Source organism: Meriones unguiculatus, chromosome 20, assembly GCF_030254825.1.
Source record: "Meriones unguiculatus strain TT.TT164.6M chromosome 20, Bangor_MerUng_6.1, whole genome shotgun sequence".
Classification (NCBI taxonomy): domain Eukaryota; kingdom Metazoa; phylum Chordata; class Mammalia; order Rodentia; family Muridae; genus Meriones; species Meriones unguiculatus.
The window spans coordinates 22,197,068-22,217,889 of NC_083367.1; the positions used below are offsets into that span (position 1 = coordinate 22,197,068).

The 20,822-nt window shown below is 38.1% G+C and overlaps 1 protein-coding gene across 2 annotated transcripts in view; it reads left to right on the forward strand.

The window, feature by feature from the left end:
• Positions 1-20,822, forward strand: part of Ahi1 (Abelson helper integration site 1) — a 149,533-nt gene that overhangs the window by 63,717 nt on the left and 64,994 nt on the right. Inside the window, exons 18-19 of one of the 2 annotated variants that reach the window (XM_060373693.1) lie at positions 1,244-1,294; positions 3,212-3,332. In XM_060373693.1, the coding sequence (XP_060229676.1) occupies positions 1,244-1,294; positions 3,212-3,332 (172 nt within the window). The remainder of the gene's footprint in view (positions 1-1,243; positions 1,295-3,211; positions 3,333-20,822) is intronic. The other variant, XM_060373694.1, reaches the window with a different exon arrangement.

A 20,822-nucleotide genomic window follows, 5' to 3' on the forward strand; every position in this document is an offset into this window, starting at 1 on the left:
GGCACTTTGCAGCTGTAAAACATGCTTTTGGTGTTTCTGTTTCTCATTTCACTGTCTTGGCTTCATAAAAAAAAAAACATCTGAGTCCTTAGATCATGTTTAGGGTTGGTTTGTTTGTTTGTTTGTTTTTATAAACTACTTCTTTATATTTCTCACTATCCTGCAAAGCAACATGGAAAGTATGTTCTGATATAGAAAAAAAAAAATGACACCTATCTGGGAAAGACAAGAATTTGTGAACTCTTAACAAGATATCATCAGTGTCTTTTCAGTTATAATTTTAAACCAGTTTTTGAAGAGTCAACAAAGGCTGAACCATCATAAAGTTCTAGCACTGGTCCAGGTAGCATCTGATCTAAAATGGGCTGCAGTGATAGACTTGTAACTGTCTGGAAGCGAATGTTACATCTCTCCCAGAGATTTTACCTTTTAATTGCTAAAACAGAAACTAATCATTAGCTTGTTTAATCATTTGCGCTCAAGTTTGTGTTTGGGCAGTGAGATTTTTATCAAGAAAATTAACCCAGTCCTAAAACGTTAGTGCTTGCGAGTTTTGCATGACAATGCTTACAGCCTGAAAGAGCAAGGGAAACAGTTTTTTGTTGTTGTTTTTTTAACTAACTTGGCAGAAGTTCTCAGTCATTTTGTTTTATTTTTCCTTATTATAAATTTCATTCCAATTTTTTGCTTTTAGTTTTCTCCATTATGGAAGTATTAAACTGACTTTGGCAAACTGTGGTTTTTGTATGAAGCAAGGAGAAAAATGTGTTGTGAACAAAGTAGATTGGTGTGGGGCAGACTACGTTGGCCAACCTTTGTGTTGTTGTAAAGTTATTAGGCAATCCTTTTCCGTAGCATATATTTCAGAAACACGCGTTGCTTCATTCTATTTAATGGTTATTGTTAATTTCTTCCTCTAGATTAAATTATAAATGTATGTCAGATCACTTTGAAAGTCGTTTGACTTCTAATATCCCCACTAATAATAATTGATAGTTATCTCAAATCTTAGAAATTGAATCACCTGCTCTATAATGTTGCTACTCATCACTTTATTAACATTTGAATGGTATCCAGAAAAGATGTCAAGGAAGATCAGAACCATAAAATTTGCTTAGGGAAAACATGTAATTATTGCACCCCCCCCCCACAATACTCATGTGTTTTTTAAAGTATTGAGTCTTCTTGTTTGAGCAGAGGCACTGAAGCGCCTTGTAACTTTCTCTGTTTGTTTCTGTTTTAGCACAGACAGAGCTCTAAAGAGGAAGATTATGTCCATCACCAGGGCATAGATGTGAGCATAGAATCATATAATTGTAGCCCTATTATACACCTCTCCATCTGCACCACACTTGACGCTGTTTAACGTGTTTGAAAATAATTTTCAAGAATGCAAAAGTAAAACTGACTAGTGGCTCTAACAAGAGGTTAATTAGTTAAGTGATAGATGTGTCTCTTTGTATGCAGAATTTTTACTAAAAGCAGAGAACGCCAAGAGAACTTCAATTGCATCAGCTACATTAGATTTGCCTGATGATCTGAGAGATGGTACTGATATCTAATATTTATGCAGTACTTCCTTAGTATCACTCTTTATCGTTTATTTCTGCAGATAGATGTGTTTGACTTTTTATAATACAGACAAAGGTGCTGCCATTGCACAGTACCACCTGCACTATTCAATCTAGTCACTGCATTTCCCAGTACCTGATACTTAACATGCAAATACAATATTATAATTTCACATCATCTTTATTGGCACACTCTTATTAAAGCACAGACAGGACTTTTGTTGCGATCCTCACCTAGAGATGAATAATGAAGTTCAACGGCTTTCTCTGTTATTTTCGTAGCATATAGTTATAGTATATTATTTTTGGCCAGAGCTTAATAATGGATCCTGAGAAGTTTTCAGGTTTGGTAATAAGTTAACACTGATGTGGTTTTAACTCCTTCTAATTATTTTGAAGAATTTTTTGGCTGGGAATATAGCTCTGGGGTAGGACACCTGCCTAGCATGTGTAAATTCCTGGTTTGATTCCCATACTCACACCCACAAAAAGGTTATTTTTTATGTTTTAGGACATAGCATAATAATTTTACTATTTTAGAGCTGTTCTACTGTATGGTCTTCATTGACTTTTCCCCTAACATGCTTAAGCTCTTCGCTGCAAGAAAAGAAGTGCATCTTAGATGTACAGTCATTGCTTGAAAAACTTCTGTTTTTACAAACATGCAGCTAAAGAAACAAAATGCATGTAGCTACAGCGTAACTGTCCTGAATAGAACACAGTTAAACATTAGCACAGTGGAGTCCCCAGTGAAGTCTGTGTGGTTTGATTATTTAAAGCAAAGTAACGAAAATAAAAAAGTCTCTATATATTAATATTTATATAGAGTATGTTGTCCTTTTATTTTGTTAATTCAAAGTTTATTTGCAGTGAATTTTTAAAATCAGGCTATCTCAAATTGTTTAAAAAATCATATTTTATGATTCTTAAAGAAAAAGGTTCACAATGAACAAGACTAAATTTTTCCTGAAATTTATTCTAATTTCTAAGATAAAATTACTAATAAACTTTTTAACTGTTTTAGTGAACTAATCTAATGAAAATGCACTTGTTACGCATTTCAGTTTTGGTTTTACTTGTTATAGACTATATAGAAATTTTGCTCAGTGATCATTTTTAAACAGTCATTCTGTGTTTGGTATTTAAGAAAAAGATTTTTTTATGCGATGGAAACTTTCTCCTGGCACATGATGTTGTAGGGTGTTACATTTATCACCATGTACATGAGTAACACAAGGGTTTTCGTGTTCTAAAAAGGACTTCTCTGCTAGTTTACTAAAACACCAGAGAAATGAGGGTTGGAAACACTGGCACTCTTTCTTAATGAGAAGCAATCAAGGAGTCACTTTTATATTTACCTTTCTTTGAAACTTCAGACCTCTGTATTTTAAATTATTGCATAATATCAGTTAAAATGTAAGTAGGTTAAAAAGGTAAATTGTTTTGATTGCCATTTGTATTTTTCCTTAATAAAAATGTGTCCTGTCTTCCAACTGTAAAAACCAACCATCTGAATTGCTACTTTCCCCTTGACCTGTTACGTGTCCTGGTTTGGGTAGTGAGCAAATATTTCTCGTCCAGTTTTTGTACCACTAATCTATGAAATCTGAGGTACTTTCTGATTGCCTTTTCTGTTGCAGGTCAACAAAAATCTCTCAATAACCTCACCACCACCAGGCCCTACAAAGACGCCAAGGGCGAAACAGCCATCTGTGCTGACCACTGATGAGATCATACATCAGTTTGGATTCCCTCAGACCGGTGAGCAGCTTTCTTGCTTTGAATGTTCTTTTAAGTGCTCAGTGCTATTTTTATGAATTTACTTACTTCTATGCAGAAATAACACTCATGGCAATGCAGTGGTCGGTTTGCACACCTGACAAAGTCCATCCTAGCATCTCTTTTTTTCTAAAGTCATAGAAATGATGCTGAAGTTCAGATTTGGTGACGTTGTCATCAGCTAACTTGAACTTACATTATGTTAAAGAGATCACTTAAAACCAAAAACTATACATTCTAAACATGTATAATATCAAATCTGATTAAGTTTATTTGAATAAAGGAGCCATGGCTTATGGATAATTTTATTTTTTACTGTTTTTAAGTTTTATATAAAGCCAAAACAGTGTGACCTCATGGATAAAAAAAGTTATAGCCTGAACGATATCACAGCCCTTCAAGTTAGCAAGTTAGTAGAAAATACAAAAGGTCTACTTTAAAAATCTACATTAATCATAGAATTGAAATTAATTGTACAGTTGCAATTTTTAGATTAATGTTTTAAATGTGCTTAGACAAGGTTTTCAAAAGATATTAAAAGATCGATGAGAAATGATAATCTTTGTATTGAAAAATGACCTTTTCTGTCTATTAGCTATTTTTACAATAGCTACTACCAAATTATAAGAACTGAACAATCACAAAATACTTATCTGTGATGAAGAAATTATGACAAAAACGTTTAGCTTGACTAGATGGACGTAATTTATTTTGAAGTTTGAGGATCATATTACTTTCCCACTGTGAAAGTATATGGGATTTATCATTATAGAAGTTCTATTAGTCTCTATGTAACTATATACCTTAAAGAGGAAATGCTTGGATCTGGAAATATTATGTGTATTTTTGCTTGTACCTTTTATTAATTTTTATTTCAAAAATGAAAATGGTTTTGTTGAGGTGACATGAAAATATAAGATTAAGGTATGATATAAAGTTGACAATTACATTATAAACACACTTATGTGCGAAGTTTAAAAATACCTGGAGTCCTGTTTTCAAATCACTGTAGTAACTAAGTTGTCTCACATCTTGGAAGCTTTAAATTTCTAGTGCTGCGATGTCCAGCAGGATTAATAACAATAACACAATCGCTGTTGGTTATTATAGAAAGGGTACCGTGTAGTGCACATCAGGCTGTTCTTTCTGCTCCACGGAAACACTTGGCTTGACTTGAGAGGTTTTCTTTTAACGACTAGAAATAAGGGACCTCTCCTCTCCATCAACTCTTACCATTTTAATGCTGAGATCCATATTTTTCTGAGAAGAAACTTTTCAATTCTCTCAAAGGCATAGAAGTTGAATTTCTGGTTGTATTACTATATTATCTTAAATCAATTTGAGAAGTATGTCTGTCAGCCAATAAGATATAGATAATATAAAAGCACTTTCATGTTCTGTAAAAGAGCAGAAAGAATTGCTGGGAAGATTCTTGCAGTGGAAAGAGTGATTATTAGAGAAACAGATAAAAATAAAGATTCACAGTAGAGAAACAACTGGATCTGATAAAGGTAATCTTACAAACTTGAGAAACTTAGATGGGGGTCGTTCCATTTACCATAAAGTTTCATAGCAGTAGAGTATGAGTTTTGTGTCTTCAATGCCTGCTCAGAGTCACGCTGTCTCAGAGGCATTGCCATTGAGCCATGGGGCACAGGCAGCACGGCTCCACCTGACTTGGTTTTGGTCAGTGATGTGATTAACGTCATTTTAAGTCACAGTCTTCCTAGAGAGTTCATGTGTTATAAAATAAAAATGTGATCAGTTGTAAAATGGCCACTAATTTTTTTCATTAACAATTAGTCTTTTAGAAGAAATCCTTCGCTCAACAGCCAGGCAAACGGATGTTCAACTATAGCCTCACTTGCAAATGACTATAGAGTCTTGAGCAATTTCTTCATGCTTTAGTTTTCATAATCCTTCAGGCAGTTGAGGCATTTGGTTTCTATCTGTAAATCTGTAATTGTAGGGTATATCTAGGAGGAGATAGGGGGAGGAGTTGTGCTGAACAGGATCAAAATACATTATATACTGCTCTTAAGGAATTAATAAAAATATTTTAGATAAGATTGTAATATTTGTGTAATGTTTAAATAGGTTTAAATATGGATAAGTAATTATACAAATATGTTAGGATATGAAATATAGGAACACCAAATCAAACAATGTACATATATGTTTAAAATTGGAATCTTGGGGATTGGAGAGATGGCCTTGTGTTTAAGAGTGAGTACTGCTATTGCAAAGAACCTGAGTTCAATTTTCAGCACACAAGACAGGAAGCTCACAACCACCCCAGCTCCCTCCGGGGATCCAGTGCCCTCTTCTGGACTCCACAGGTCCCTGCAGTCAGAAGCGGACAGACCCGTGTGTACATACACAGCCGCATGACTAAAACATGAAAGAAACCTTAAAATATGTTTTTATACACACACATACGTACATATGCATACTGCACACACATGAATAGAAGTCTTAATGAAAACCTGTAGTCCCTGCAGAGCTTAGTTTGGGACAGAGCTATTTGTCCAGAGCTGTAGTGATGGCCACCTGTATTCACACAGAGACTTTGTTTTAGACTCTGTATAAGTGTGTTTGCATGCTGAGGGTTTATGTTAACCTTATTTGCTCAGAGCAACTTCTAGGAAATTGGAACTGCTAGAAAAGTAAGCATTTCTTAAGTGGTCTATAAACCTTGAAGTTTGTAAAATGCCTCTTCGTTTACTCTAAACTTAAAAGTATTCTTTACTGTGGCCTCTCAAAGACGTCTAGTTAGTATTATAGTCGTTGCCTTTAAGAAGCTTGGGAGACAGGTGAGCTTGCAGCAAATTAAGTTAGTGTGGTAAACTATGAAAGTGCAGACAAGAACTTGCCCCAGGAAAGCAGGGCATGAAGAGGCTCCTCAGACAGCGCATGCTTCCTGCCTGCGCGTCCACTCCCGCCCAGTATCTCATTCTTAGCCCACCTCCAAGTCGCTGTGGCAGAGACGGATTGAAGTCATACTATACTCAGCCAAAAAAATCACTTTTTTTTTGAGACAAGGTCTCTGTACGCCCTGGCTGACCTGGAACTCACTTTGTAGACCAGGCTGGCCTCAATCTCAGAGATCCACCTGCCTCTGTTTCCCAAGCACAGGGATTAAAGACCTGTGTCACTGCCACCTGGCTAGGAATTAACTTTTAATTTTCTGTATAGAATAGAAATACCCCAGGGTATCAAAGCGGATGCTGAGACTCATAGCCAAACTTTGGGCAGAGTGCAGGGAATCTTATGAAAGAAGTGGGAAATAGTAAGACATGGAGAGGATAGAAGCTCCACAAGGAGAGCAACAGAACCAAAAAATCAGGGGTCTTTTCTGAGACTGATACTCCAACCAAGGACCATTGATAGAGATTACCTAGAACCCCTGTGCAAATGTAGCCCATGGCAGTTCAGTGTCCAACTGGGTTCCATAGTAATGGGAACAGGGACTGTCTCTGACATGAACTGATTGGCCTGCTCTTTGATCACCCATCCCTGAAGTAGTAGCAGCCTTACCAAGCCACAGAGGAAGACAGGGCAGCCACTCCTGATAAGACCTAATAGACTAGGATCAGAAGGAAGGGGAGAAAGACCTCACCAATTAGTAGACTGGAGGAAGGGCATGGGTGGAGAAGGGAAAGAAAGGTGAGATTGGGAGGGGAGGAGGGACAGAGCTATAGGGGGATACAAAGTGAATAAATTGTAATTAATAAAACTTAAAATTAAAAAAAGAATAGAATTACCCAAGGTATTGCTATGAAAAGTATACCATATGTTATGATATAAAATATGTTTTTAAAAAAATATTACTGATAATCTGTTTAGAGGCAAGCTAAAGAAAGGAAGAGCTCCCATAAAACATTATAGATACTATTCATTGACCTGTTACTCCAACTCCCTGATAATTAAATAATAAATAAGCTTACCTTTTAAAAATTAAAAGTAGGTGTTTATTAAGGAATTTGAAAACTACAATTACAACTTTGACATTTTAGATAAAATTTACAGGTTACAGCTCATGTAAGTGCTTTATGCCATAGTGAGCAGGCCATGTACACCTCTAATCGCTTTCAGAACTTAGAGAACCCTCTCATTAGTAAGTTAACAGCACGCCTGAAAGCTCTAGAACGAAAAGAAGAAATAATGCCCAAAGGAATAGATATCAGGCTCAGGGCTGAAATTAATAAAATAGATAGAACAACAACAAACCAATATAAATAATCAATGAAACAAGAGTTGGTTCTTACAGAAAATCATTAAGACTGACACACCTTTAGCCAACTTAACTACAAAGGTGAAGGGAAAAGATGCAAGCTAACAGAATTAGAGATGAAAAGGGGGACGTAACAGCAGGCACTGAAGATCCCCAGAGAGTCATAGACCTAAACTGGAAAATCAGAATTGCTTCCATTCTTTCTTAGTGCAGTGAGGAAATGCCAAGCAATGCCAGCTGGTGTTTGATAAGCATTTAAAGTATTTTGTATGTGTCTTCGTTTCCTCAGAACAATTCTACAGAAGTTCAGCATGAACATATAGAGTAAAATCATGTAAATCTTTCAAGAGCATAAACCATTCTGTCACTCAGTGAGCTTAGAGTGAATCTGCGAAGCAGGGGGCTGGCTTGCTGTGAGTCCTGCGGCCTGTGGCAGCCACACCGGACTCTACACTATCCTCACCATTCAGACGCCAGTCTCTCCGCAGGGAGTAGGGGTCAAGGTTAGGAGATCAAGCAGTCTTGGAGACGTGTGCTTGTAGCTGTTTCTCTGCCAGTGGCATACAGTCGCTTTACTTTGCCAGGTTTTCCTGAAAAAAAAAAAAAATAGTAACTTTGGGAGAGTGTGGTTTTTGAGACTGAGGTATCAAACAAGATATCTTAATTCTTGATTATTAATGAAGTCACATTTTCTTTGATCTTTAGTTAAAATTGTGTTTTTGATTTTTAAAGGCCCAGATTCTAGTGTAATGTGGTATTTGATTTCTAGTGAAATCAACAGGCTGTCTGGAGAGAAATTTTATTCAGTGTTGCTTTGCATAAGTCTAAGTTCCTTTCAGCCACCTTGGGAAGTCTTTACTGTAGAGCTGGATTTAAAAATATGACACTAGACGCGCTGGTCCATACCTGTAGTCCCATCAACTCATAAGACTTTAGCAGGAAGAACACCGAGCCCATAGCTTCAAGACCAGTCTGGACCACATGGCAAGACCCTAATGTGGACTCTTTAATAAAAGAATCAGTCACTGGTATAAGTAGATGCAGGGAAAGATATCACAATTTTCATTGCTGGCAGTGCGATATTTGTATCGTCTGCACAAGTTATTGTTCAAAGAGAATGTTCTGTGTGTTCCGTGTATTTCTTATATCATTTCTCTAAATTAAATGTAATTCAGATTAAATAGATGAGTCAAGCAAGATAAAGTAACTTTATTCATTTAATCTTCATATCTTTTTTAATTATAAACTTGGGTTTTTATTACATCTAAGCTGGAAACATGATGATTCTTGCGTTTCAAAGGAAAAATACATTTTGGCAAAAATTAGGAAATAGAATGACTCAATCAACACAGCTGATGTTTAAAGGGGGTTTCCATTTTAAGGAAAGTAAATTAAGCTTCAAAGACTTTCCTCAGCCCTCAGCATCGGCAGAGCTTCGTAGTGTTACCTAACGAACTCTAAGCTGCTAATTGAAAGAGAGTCTGTTGAATTCCTCCTTCAAACTTTTCATAATTCCAGAATTTCCATTCAGTGGTGAGATAAATGAAAAGAATTAATTAATTGTCATAGATTAAAGATTAACTGATTCCTGTAAGCATACATTTTTAGTTGCACTTTAGGGTATTTAAAAGAATAAAAATGTTTTTACTGTATGGTTTTTGAAAGAAAGGTTTTATTTTTTAAAAAAATCACTTTTTCGAATTCAGCATATATATCGTGTGAGAAAAGCTTTGGTATTTGTTGTCTGTGGTCTGATTCCTAATTTTTATTGGTAGCTGTTTGTTTAGGTAGTTGCCTCTCTCTCCAGCTAGAGGCACCTACATTTCTCATTTCAGAGTATTAGGGTCATAAAAATATTTGTTTACTTTGAAATACTCAAAATATTTTGAGATTAAATAACATGAGGTTATATAGGATTTCCCTATCCTCATTTTGAAATCATGTTAATTTTGCATTTTGGCCAGAGTAATAGAGGAAATCTTAAGACCTGGCTGAATAAGCTATGTTAAGTGGTGATTAGAGGAAGGAACACGTGTCCAGTAGAACTCGATTCGGTAATCTTTAGAATGTGGCGTTAAGACCATAAAATACTTAAAAGCAAAGGTAACACGTCAAAATCTGTGTTGACTACATCACGTCATGTTTTGCCCACAAATGAGAAAACAGCCACCAAACAAAACCCTCCATTTGCTGGCATCTCTTGGGTTACTGTCTTCAGAAACATCATCTCAAGAAGCATGAAGAACGTGGCGTGTTTTACAGTACCCTGCCCCATAGCCTCTTAAAATGTCTTGCCAGGCTGCCATGGTGCATAATACCAGCACTTGGGGGGGGGGGGCAGATCTCTGTGAGTTCAAGGCCAGCCTGGTCTACAAAGTGAGTCCAGGACAGACAAGGCTATACAAAGAAGCCCTGTCTCGAAAAATTAAAAAAAAAAAAATTAAAAAGAGAAAGAAAGAGAAAAGAAAAAGGAAATCTCCTTCTGTAGTAGGTAGCATCAAAATCGGAGGAAAAGCATTTTGTTTTTACTAAATTGTTTGTTACATCTTTTGGCTAATAGATGTAGTAATGTATAGAATAATCAATTTCAGGTTAGGAATTAACATTACTTTTCTAATTCTGCCTTTATTGCTCAGCAATAACTATTTTATCTTCACTTAACTATTTTACCTTCTTCTAAAAAGCTTATGGCTGGTCCAACAGTATGCCGGTGCTTGTTGTTGAGATTAAAACTTTACATTTCCTATGGTATTGTGGTACTGTGGGCAAGAGAGAGGGATGCTCCCCACACCTCCACACATCCCCACACACACTCCCTGCCTCCACCCCTTATCATCTGCACAGGCAGGAGAGGTGCTCCAAGGTTGTGAGAGCAAGCAGGAGAGTGGGCCCTGTTCCTCACCCAGGCAGGTGAGTGGAGCTGGCCCTGGTGGAGTGGGTGCAGGTGAGCTGTCCGCCAGGGCATGAGAGCAGCAGAGCTGGCCCTTCCCCTTGCTGGCTGTGGCACTGGGTGAACTAGTCAGGGCTGGAGAGCTCCCCTAGGTGGTGTGGGTGAGGGAGAGCTGGTGATCTGACCAACCCAGCTACCACCAGGCACAGAGTTGGCCCGCCCCAACATCTACCTCATCTACTAACTACAAGAATGCATGAAGGGCCACTGCAACAGATCCAAAGCTGCAGGGTCTCCATGACACCAGGCATCAACAGGGTATCTGAGAGGAGTCCCTGTGTGGAGTCGGTATAGAGAGTGTAACAGAAGCCCAGGCATTGAACCAGACCAGTGACTCATTGCAATGAACACCTGCAAGGAAAGATGTGCGGACAAAAGGGTATACTGTATGGACACCTGTGACACACTACAGCTTCCGCGAGATGGATTTTGGTGTTTGTTATGTTTTGTTCGAGAGGGCAGGGTGGGAAGTAAGGATTGTAAGGACAGAGGGTGGATAGCAATGGACAGGGAGATGAGTGGGATTGGGGTACATGATGTAAAATTCACAAAAAAGCAAAAAGTTAATAATTATAATAATTATATTATAATATATTATCATAATTATTGTAATTATTATTAAAATAATTTATTAATAATAATTATTTTTATAAATGTTGCAATTATTAAGAAAAAATGTAAAAAGCTGGGATTACTCAGCTGACAGTACGTGCCTGGTATATTTGATTCCTCATATCTTAAAATAATTGCTTTTTGAGAGCTTGCCTTCAAAGAATCAGCATTTTCTGTGTGTTAGACAAGAAATATTTAAATATTTGGTAATTTCTAAACTGAGTTTTTTAAAAGTAACTAGCATAATTTTTGTTATTAAAAATAAAGTCAGGATGAATATGTGTGTATGCCACACAGCTGGCCATGGCTTCTTAGTTGTTTAAATTCTGCTATCCTCAGGTCTACCCAAGGTCATGGACTCCTTCCAAAGCTACTGTTCATGTTGTTCCTAACCCTTTTTCTAGTCACCAGTCAGCACAAAAGGCCAGAGCATGGGGCACATTTTGTATTTGGGTTTCTCTAAACACTGCTCAGATCTTAATTGCCTGGATTTGTCCTTTAACAGGTCATTCTTTATATTCTCCACAAAAACAGGCTTCAATTGTCAGAGTTTCCTGTGTAGCTGGAGTCTCTGAAACTTGTATGTGATCTGTACATTAAAAGTGTGAGTTACTGTTTTATTCCCCAGAAGAGCATCTAAGTAAGTCTCCAGTGACTGCTGTCATTCTGCTAGTTAAGTATTCAAACTTAGCCTCCCTTTCTAAGTGATTAATTTTAATAATGGCATTAGAGTTCATCAGTTGTTTCTAAACTTGCTGTTAATTTAAAATATATTCTAAATGTCATTTCGTAGTTTTATGAACATTTTTGCCACCTCATGAGCGATTATCGTGCACAGAGATTTGCATGACTACACCCGTGAGTTACTAAATTCATCCCAGTGCTTCCAGGGGTAGAATATGAGTGCAAACTTTTCTCATTTAAGTCAGCAGATTCAAATGAGTGTGGGTCTGCCCCTTGTTTCCTAGCCATGTATGTGCTAAGAAAAAATCATTGTATTCAATGTTTGTAGGCTACCTGTGGTTTTAGCTTTAGAATTTTCAACCTTCCCATCATCTTTTCAAAATAAGAAATTTATTCTAAACTCTTACATCTCAGTCACCTTTGTGTGGTGTATGTTTCTTCTCTTCAGGAGCGTTAGGAGAGTGTGGCATATCTACCCAGTGATATGTAGCCGGTGAAAAAAATAAAAGCACGCAACTGAAAAGTTTAAGCTGTAGAAAAACATTAAATAAAGTCTAATTGAACAATGAATATTAAAAAAAAAAACATGTAACCCTACATAGCCAAAATGAGAATTCAAATTTTAATGATACTCTGATATTTACCTTTTCTAAAAGTATTTAGCTTTTCCAAAGTTTTCTAGTTAATGTGTTAGTTATTTTGACTTCTCCTATTTATATTCTGAAGATTTGTGAAATTATCTGACTATAACATCTCTTACTAGGAAATGGAGATGTAAAATTGTAAGAGTAGGACAAGTTGAACAGAGCTATTGTACATATGATTGAAATGAATATAAAATCTAATCTGACAGAAAATGTTCAGCCTCACAACTGTAGCAAGATACTTTCTGTGGATATGACAGAAGGCAGTGTTGCCCAGAGTGCCTGTGAGGGCCTCAGAGAGGTTCCCGTAGTTCACCCTGTGGTCTCATTGCAGAGATCAGCATGGCTGGTTGACCTTTGAACCCTCCCACCTCTGTACTTAGTGTCCCTCAGAGTTCCTCATTCCTCCATTCCTCGTTCTAAATCTCCCACAACTGATGGGTTGTGCCTTCTCTGATGACCTCTTGTCATAGTCCTGTGTTGTGGGGCCATCACATCTGCCTAAGTGTTCCAAAGTTCTGTCTGTGAGTTTTCCTGTCTTCAGTTGTTTGCATTTGTTCCTGTGTCCTGTGTTTTCCTTCCTGCCAATGGCTTTTCTTCTTTTGTTTTCATTTCTAAAGAGGAAGAACTAGATGTCAGTATGACTTGGCTCTTCTCTTGTGTGAATAACTGTAATCTCACTAGTTTGTTTGCCCACGCACAAACATTTTACATTTGTGGCTAGGACATATAATGCCCAATTTTTATTTAGGATAAACAGGAAAAAGATGTCAGGAGACTTGCCAGGATGACAGCACCTAGGTCAGGGTCTCTGCTCTAGTAGCCTTCCCTCTTCCTAGTGTTACTTTGGAGACTGACTCTTCTTTTCCTGGCGTGTGGTTAATGCTGAGCAACAGCATCCCCACCCCCACCTCTGTTATTTAGGGTGTGCAGCTATTTGGCAAAAAAAAAAAAAAAAAAAAAAATCATCTCTGAATCTGTATTTGTTCCAGGTTTCACTTAGTTTGACTTCCACCAGATGCCCTGGTTCCATGTTCATAGGTTTTATCATGTCCAGGGTAGTGTCCATGCCAGCTGCAGCACCCACTCCCAAAGAATGTTTATAGCAGATGTTTGTAGTCATTTCCCGTTGTAGAAAAGGTTGATATTTCTAATCTGTTCTTTTCAAGCTCAACAGTGGCCCTGGTGCTGCTAATCCCACTGGCGGGTTCCTCACCCTTATCTTACTTGACCGATCATCAGCCTAGATACATTTGGCTACTTCTTAATACATGCTTTCCGGGACACCATACTCTCTTGGTTCTCTTATCTTGTTAGTCAGCCTTATTATCTTATGCTAGATGCTTCCTGGTTGCTGACCTGTCTTAATAGACTATTTCTCCTAGTTCAACTCTTTTGTTCCATGAATGTGCTGACACCTTTGGTAACTGCATGACTTTAAATAAGCCTCAGGCATCAGTGACTCTCTGACATTTTATAGTCCACCTAGATGTCTTCCCTGAACTCCAGCAGTGCACAGACCATTATTGTAGCCCCTGAGCCTCCTGTGACAGAAAATATCACTAATGTGACTTCAACTTTAAAACTATACATGATTTGTAGGTATCATATAGAACGATACATGATTTGTAGGTACCATATAGAACTCAGTTCTGGTCAATTACTTCTGTTTAAGTCTTTATTATCTGATTCCAACTAAATCATTTATTATTGTCGGTTTTTAATTGGATATGAGTAATGCTTTTAATAGCAGACTTCCGTAGTTGAGGGTCTAGAATCTTTTATCAACATGAATTTGACAGTGTTATTAAAAGAAATCTTGTTGCTAGGCATGGTGACATTTGTTTATAAATTCTGTACTCAGGAGGTTAAAGTTGGAGGAGCGTGAGTTGGAGCTCAGCCTTGGCTACATAGGGAGTTTGAGGCCAGCCTGGCTCTGTCCAGGACCTTGTTTTGAAAAGAAAAAAAAAGCAAGCCAAATGACTTTCACTGAGATTGTGTATATTATTACTTTTCTCGTTTAAGTCAGTGCATAAGATTGTGGTAGCAGTTAGACAAGAGAATTTAGATATATATATATTCTGTTTCTTATGCTATGGCCTTGAGGGACATTTTTCATCTTAGTGATGAAAAAGTAGTGTTTATATGTAGTTTACTACAAGTAGAAATATTTAAATACCAAAATATATGTGGCTTCTAATACAGTGGAAGTTACAAGAGTATATTGTATGACTACATTCAGAATTATTCTAATGAGTGAACCTTCTTTTGAAGTTTTCTCATTTCTCCACTAAGTTTTAGTGGGAAATTCCAGTGACTTAAACTTCAGTGAATCTCTTTTGTACATTTACACAATGGATTACTACTCAGCAATTAAAAACAAGGAAATCATGAAATTTGCAGGCTAATGGTGGGAATTAGAAAAGATCATCCTGAGTGAGGTATCCCAGAAGCAGAAAGACACACACTTTTAAGTGTGTATACTCACTTTTAAGTGGATATTAGATATATGATATAGGATAAACCTACTAAAATCTATAGTCCTAAAGAAGCTAAATAACACTGAAACCTTACTCAGAAGGTCAAACAGGATAGACATCTGAAGTAGGAGAAGACAAGATTCAGGTCAGGAACTTTCCTCAGGGGGCCTCTTAAAGACTCTACCCATCAGTGTATCTAAGGAGGTGATGAGACTTAGCCAAACTTTGAGCAGAGAGCAGGAAGAAGAGGGAGATAGAGAGACCTGAAGGGGACAGGAACTGTACAAGGAGACCAACAGAGCCAAAAAACCTAGGCCCAAGGGACCTAGCAGAGACCAATACTCCAACCAAGGACCATGCATGGAAAGGACCTAGAGCCCCTGCTCAGTTTTCAAGTTGGTTCCCTAGTAAGGGGTACAGGAGTTGTCTCTGACATGAACTCAATGGCCAACTCTTTGATCGCCTCTCCCTGGTAGGGGTGCAGCCTTGCCAGGGCCACAGAAGAAAATGATGGAGCCAGCCCTCATGAGACTTGATAGGCTAGGGTCAGATAGAAGGGGAGGAGGTCCTCCCCTATCAGTGGACTAGGGAAGGGACATAGGGGGAGAAGAGGAAGGGTGGGACTGGGAGGAGATGGAGGGGGCTACAGCTGGGATACAAAGTAAATAAATTTAAATTAATAAATAAATAATAAACTATTAAAAATTTTATTCCTTTGGTACATGTGTATTATTTCAAAAGAGAGCATTTTAGGAGTGCTGACAAAAATACCTCCAGGACAAAAGCATTTTCTGTTATATCAGACTGAATAACTTGTACCATGGTTGAAGTGCTGTGTGTTTGTAAGGTAGTGGTGTACCTCCAGGGAGAGGGAGATGTGGGTATCGGTGTGTGGGGGATGAGGACTAAAGAAGAGCAAGGAGAGGGTAATGGCTAAATTCTTTTCATTGTTTTTATTCCTTGAGAATAAGACTGCTGACTGTCTTAATATAGTTTACTGTTAACCATCTATTTTACTATTTTTAATGTTTTTAAACTAAAATTGGCAACCTTTAATATTTTCACATAAAAAGGCATATAAACTGGTATTAGAATTTATTTCAAAATACTCAGATTTAGGGCAAAATTTTCTTTAATTTTTTTCTGATAATAAACTTAATGCATGTTTTTAAAGAAAATGAGTATGCCATCATTATGAGGCTATTCTTTAATTGCTCAGTAGTACAGTGATTCCTGTTCTGTTATAACCAGTGCAGGAATACCTCATTTCTCCTAGTTATATACCAATAGCAGTTTCAAATCAGTGTTTGTCCCAACTCTTCTATGATTCTATAAAAGGTAAATTTTTTTAGTACTACATTTGCTAATTTACTTAGAGAGGGCACTTCTGTAACCAAGTAAGCAGCTCTTCATGCTTCCTTCTCCAACAAGGGGGGATATGAAATATAATCTATATGGAATAAATAATAATTCTTGCCTCCTTTGTAAATTCCCATGACTCGAGGGGATTCTTAATTTGATCTAAGACAAGTTAAAGTTTGGTTCTTAAGCATCTTAAGTTGCAGCCACGACAAGCTCTGGTGGGCCACAAGCTGCCTGTGTTAGGTTCTCAGTTACTCTTGCTCAGGCTGCCATCCACTGAGTCTGTACCGAAATAGTCCAGGGCCCCCCTGAAAGAACTTAATTGCGTGCTTTTGCATTTTGTGGTTTAGTCAGTTTGGGTTGAATAGTGTCTATGATATCATAAAGGTTCCTGGTAGTGTTTTCTGGAAATGAATGTCTATCGCTCATTGAAAGTAACCAGCTAACAATGGAAACTAGGTTTAGGAGGCAGGCCTTCTGGTAAGGATAGAGACCTCAGGGTCAAGGCAGTGTTGATTTGTATTTTCCAGAATTTTAAATGTACATTTTCAGGGAGCTTTTCCTTGAATGAAATGTAAAGAAACACTCTTTGTGTTGTTCTGAGTCAGCACCTTGCTGCCAGACTGAGAGCCAGGGTGATGAGAAATACAGAAACTGCTAACTGACTGCATGGAACAACTGGTCAGTATTTTAAATAATGTAGAAGGTGCTGTATTATAAATGTTTACTAAGTAGACTGTGTGCTCACTGCGGTGTAACTTTTGTCTCAGCATTTATTTCTCTCGGAAAAGATATCTCCATAAAAAGTAAATTTAAGAATGACCTTTGAATAATTATATTCTTTTAAGAAGTAAAATCAGAAAGAAAAAAAAGAAATAGAATCAGAAACACTTTATTTTTTTCACAGAAATGCTCCAATAAAACCTGTTCCTTGGTTTAAGGAAAAAAAAATACTTTTTTTATATCTAAAAACTAGTCCATGCATTCTGTCAGGCTGTACAGAGGCCCAGGCCAGCACATGGTAAAATGGCATGAAAGGCTGTCCCCAGGCTCTCCCAGTTTAACAGAGAATCCAGCAGGCCCAGAAATCATAGTACTATGGCAGCCGTGAGTTCAACAGGAGCAGGCATATAATACTGTGGGGAAGAAGGAGAGGAACAATCTGATTAAGTATAAACCTTTATTGAATGCTCTCAGTTTCATGGTCCTATTTAGAAATCTGTGTTGTGTGTACAATACAGAGTACTATTGTCTGTTCAGGGATTTTCTAAACGGTAGTTGAGAGCTGAGGCCATGAATTTTGTTGCAGGCCTTTTACAGTACCAATGCATCACAAGTCCTGTGCTGTTTCACTGCTGTTCTACTTTTTAAAACAGAGGTGCTAACAATACTGTAGCCTTCTGAGAGTGAACAAATGCTGGGAATTCGTGGACCAAACAGATAGATGTGAGATAGGTAAGTGTGCTCATGCGCATGCTTCTTCTTTGTAGACGAGACTGAGTTCTCCATGATCACGGCTGTTGAATGTGAGAAAAATGAGAAGTGATCAGGTTTCCTATTTGTTTTGCTAATTAATAATCACTGAGCTCATTTCTCTTAGGGGGTACCTTATTTTCTTTCCCTTGCCTTTGGTGATAACATTATGAAGTTTGATGTCATCTTTGTCTTTTTGTCAGTATTTTGAAATAAATATTCAAAGAGTTGAAAGTAAAACAGCTTAAAAACTAATGGTATCTTGAACTCATTGGTACTGGAGACAATTTCCTGAACAGAACACCAACAGCACAGGCTCTAAGATCAACAATCAATGAATGGGACCTCAGGAAACTGAAAAGCTTCTGTAAAGCAAAAGACACTGTCGTCAGAAAAAAACGACAGCCTACAGATTGGGAAAGGATCTTCACCAGCCCTATATTTCACAGAGGGCTGATATCCAGAATATATAAAGAACTAAAGAGGTTAAAAAGCAACAAAACAAGTAATCCAATTTAAAAAATGGGGTGCAAAGCTAAAGAGAATTCTCAGTAGAGTAATATCAAATGGCAGAGAAACGCTAAAAGAAATGCTCAACATCTTTACCCATCAGGGAAATGCAAATCAAAACGACCCTGAGATTTCACCTTACACCCATCAGAATGACTAAGATCAAAACCTCAAATGATAATACATGCTGGAGAGGCTGTGGAGAAAGGGGAACCCTCCTCTATTGCTAGTGGGAATGTAAACTTGTACAACCACTTTGGAAATCAATCTGGCGCTTTCTCAGACAATTAGGAATAATGCTTCCTCGAGATCCAGCTATATCACTTCTAGGCATATATCCAAAATATACTCAAGTACACAACAAGGACATTTGCTCAACCATGTTCATAGCAACTTTATTTGTAATAACCAGAATCTGGAAACAACCCAGGTGCCCCTCAGCTGAGGAATGGATACAGAAATTGTGGTACATTTACACAGTGGAATACTACTCAGCAATTAAAAACAAGGAAGTCATGAAATTTGCAGGCAAATGGTGGGAACTAGAAAAGATCGTCTTAAGTGAGGCATCCCAGAAGCAGACACACATGGTATATACTTACTTATAAGTGGATATTAGACATATGATATAGGATAATCATACTAAAATCTGTTCACCTAAAGAAGCTAAGGAAGAAGGAGGACCCAAGGTAATTTATCAATCCTCATTCAGAAGGGCAAATGGGATGGCCATAGGAAGAGGGAGAAAATAGGAAACAGGACAGGAGCCTTCCACAGAGGGCCTCTGAAAGACTCTACCCAGCAGGGTATCAAAGCAGATGCTGAGACTCATAGCCAAACTTTGGGCAGAGTACAGGGAATCTTAGGAAAGAAGGGGGAGATAGAAAGACCTGGAGAGGACAGGAGCTCCAAAGGAGAGCAACAAAACCAAGAAATCTGGGCTCAGAGGTCTTTTCTGAGACTGATAACTCCAACCAAGGACTATGCATGGAGGTTACTTAGAACCCCTGCACAGATACAGCCCATGGCAGCTCAGTATCTGAGTGGGTACCCTAGTAAGGGGAACAGGGACTGTCTCTGACATGAACTCAGTGACTGGCTCTTTGACCACCACCCCCACCCCCGAGGGGGAAGCAGCCTTACCAGGCCACAGAGGAAAACAATGCAGCCACTCCTGATGAGACCTGATAAGCTAGCGTCAGATGGGAGAGGAGGAGGAACTCCCCTGTCAGTGAATTTGGAGAGGAGCATAGGGGAAGAAGAGAGAGGGAGGGTAGGATTGGGAGGGAATGAGGGAGGGGACTACAGCTGGTTTACAAAGTGACTAATAGAGAGAAAAGAAAGGAAAGACTCTGAGACATGTGTACGCACGCACGCGCACACACTTCTACTGCTGGGCGTGGGCCGTGCCCCTGAATGTGGTTCATATACTCAGTGAGACTCCATGGGAGAGAAGTCATTTTTCCTTAGCAGCAGCTATCAGCTGAGAAGTTTCTGCGTTAGGGATGAGGGTTGCGTCCACCTCCCATCTCCACACGGCCCCCATGTGGCCTGCACCTGTGGGTGCTGCCACCGTGTCCGTGAGGTCATGTGTGCATCGGACCTGTCGCATCCGGAAAACACTGTTTCCTTGGACTTCTCCATCACTGCTGCCTCTTACAGTCTTTCTGCCACCTCTGCTGTATAGTTTCCTGCTTCCTGACAGGAGATCCGTGGTGGAGGTCGCTCACTCTGCATGCTGCCAACACTTCTGTGATGGCTGAGTGAGACACAGATCTGATTCCCAGTCCGTGTCACTGACCTCGTATGGTGAAAATAAATAGTTTTATTAAACTGACTTAATTCAAGGTATAAGACGTTTCTAAATCCTGATTTGCTTAAGATTTTAATTTATAATTTCTCTTTAGAGATTAAACGATATTATTACCCTTATTTGTAAATAATGTAATTAGATTCCCACCTTCCAACATTGTCAGTCTCTCACCTACCTAATAAATAAACTTTTCTTCATTGACTCTTTTTTAAGCTTAAGCTTTGATCTTGTTTTTAGTTGTTTGGTTTTAATTATAAAAGTATTTTATTCCTTTACATTCAGGATCTAAAATCACAATCATGTATTAAATAAGGACCCAGTAGTACCTTTCGTGGCACCAGATCCATTTAATGTCTAAACTTAAAAAGCAAATCATGATCTTTTATGCATGTTCCAGCTGCTCCTGCATAGATAAATGCTCTGCATATCTTAGTCAACTAATGAAAATAGATAGGTAGATAGATAGATAGATAGATAGATAGACAGACAGACAGACATGCAATAAGTGTGGACAAGTAATGTAGAGAGGATGTATTAGTCAGCTGTTCATTAAAATGACAAAGTACTCGAGATTATGAATGAACAAAGAGGAAAGGTTTGTTTTGATTTAGTTTTCAGAAGCTATGACCGTTGGCTCCAGTGGCTTTTGGGCCTGTGATAAGCAAGCAGAAGAACATGGCAGGTCGTGGACGAGAGAGCACAGCTGCTCG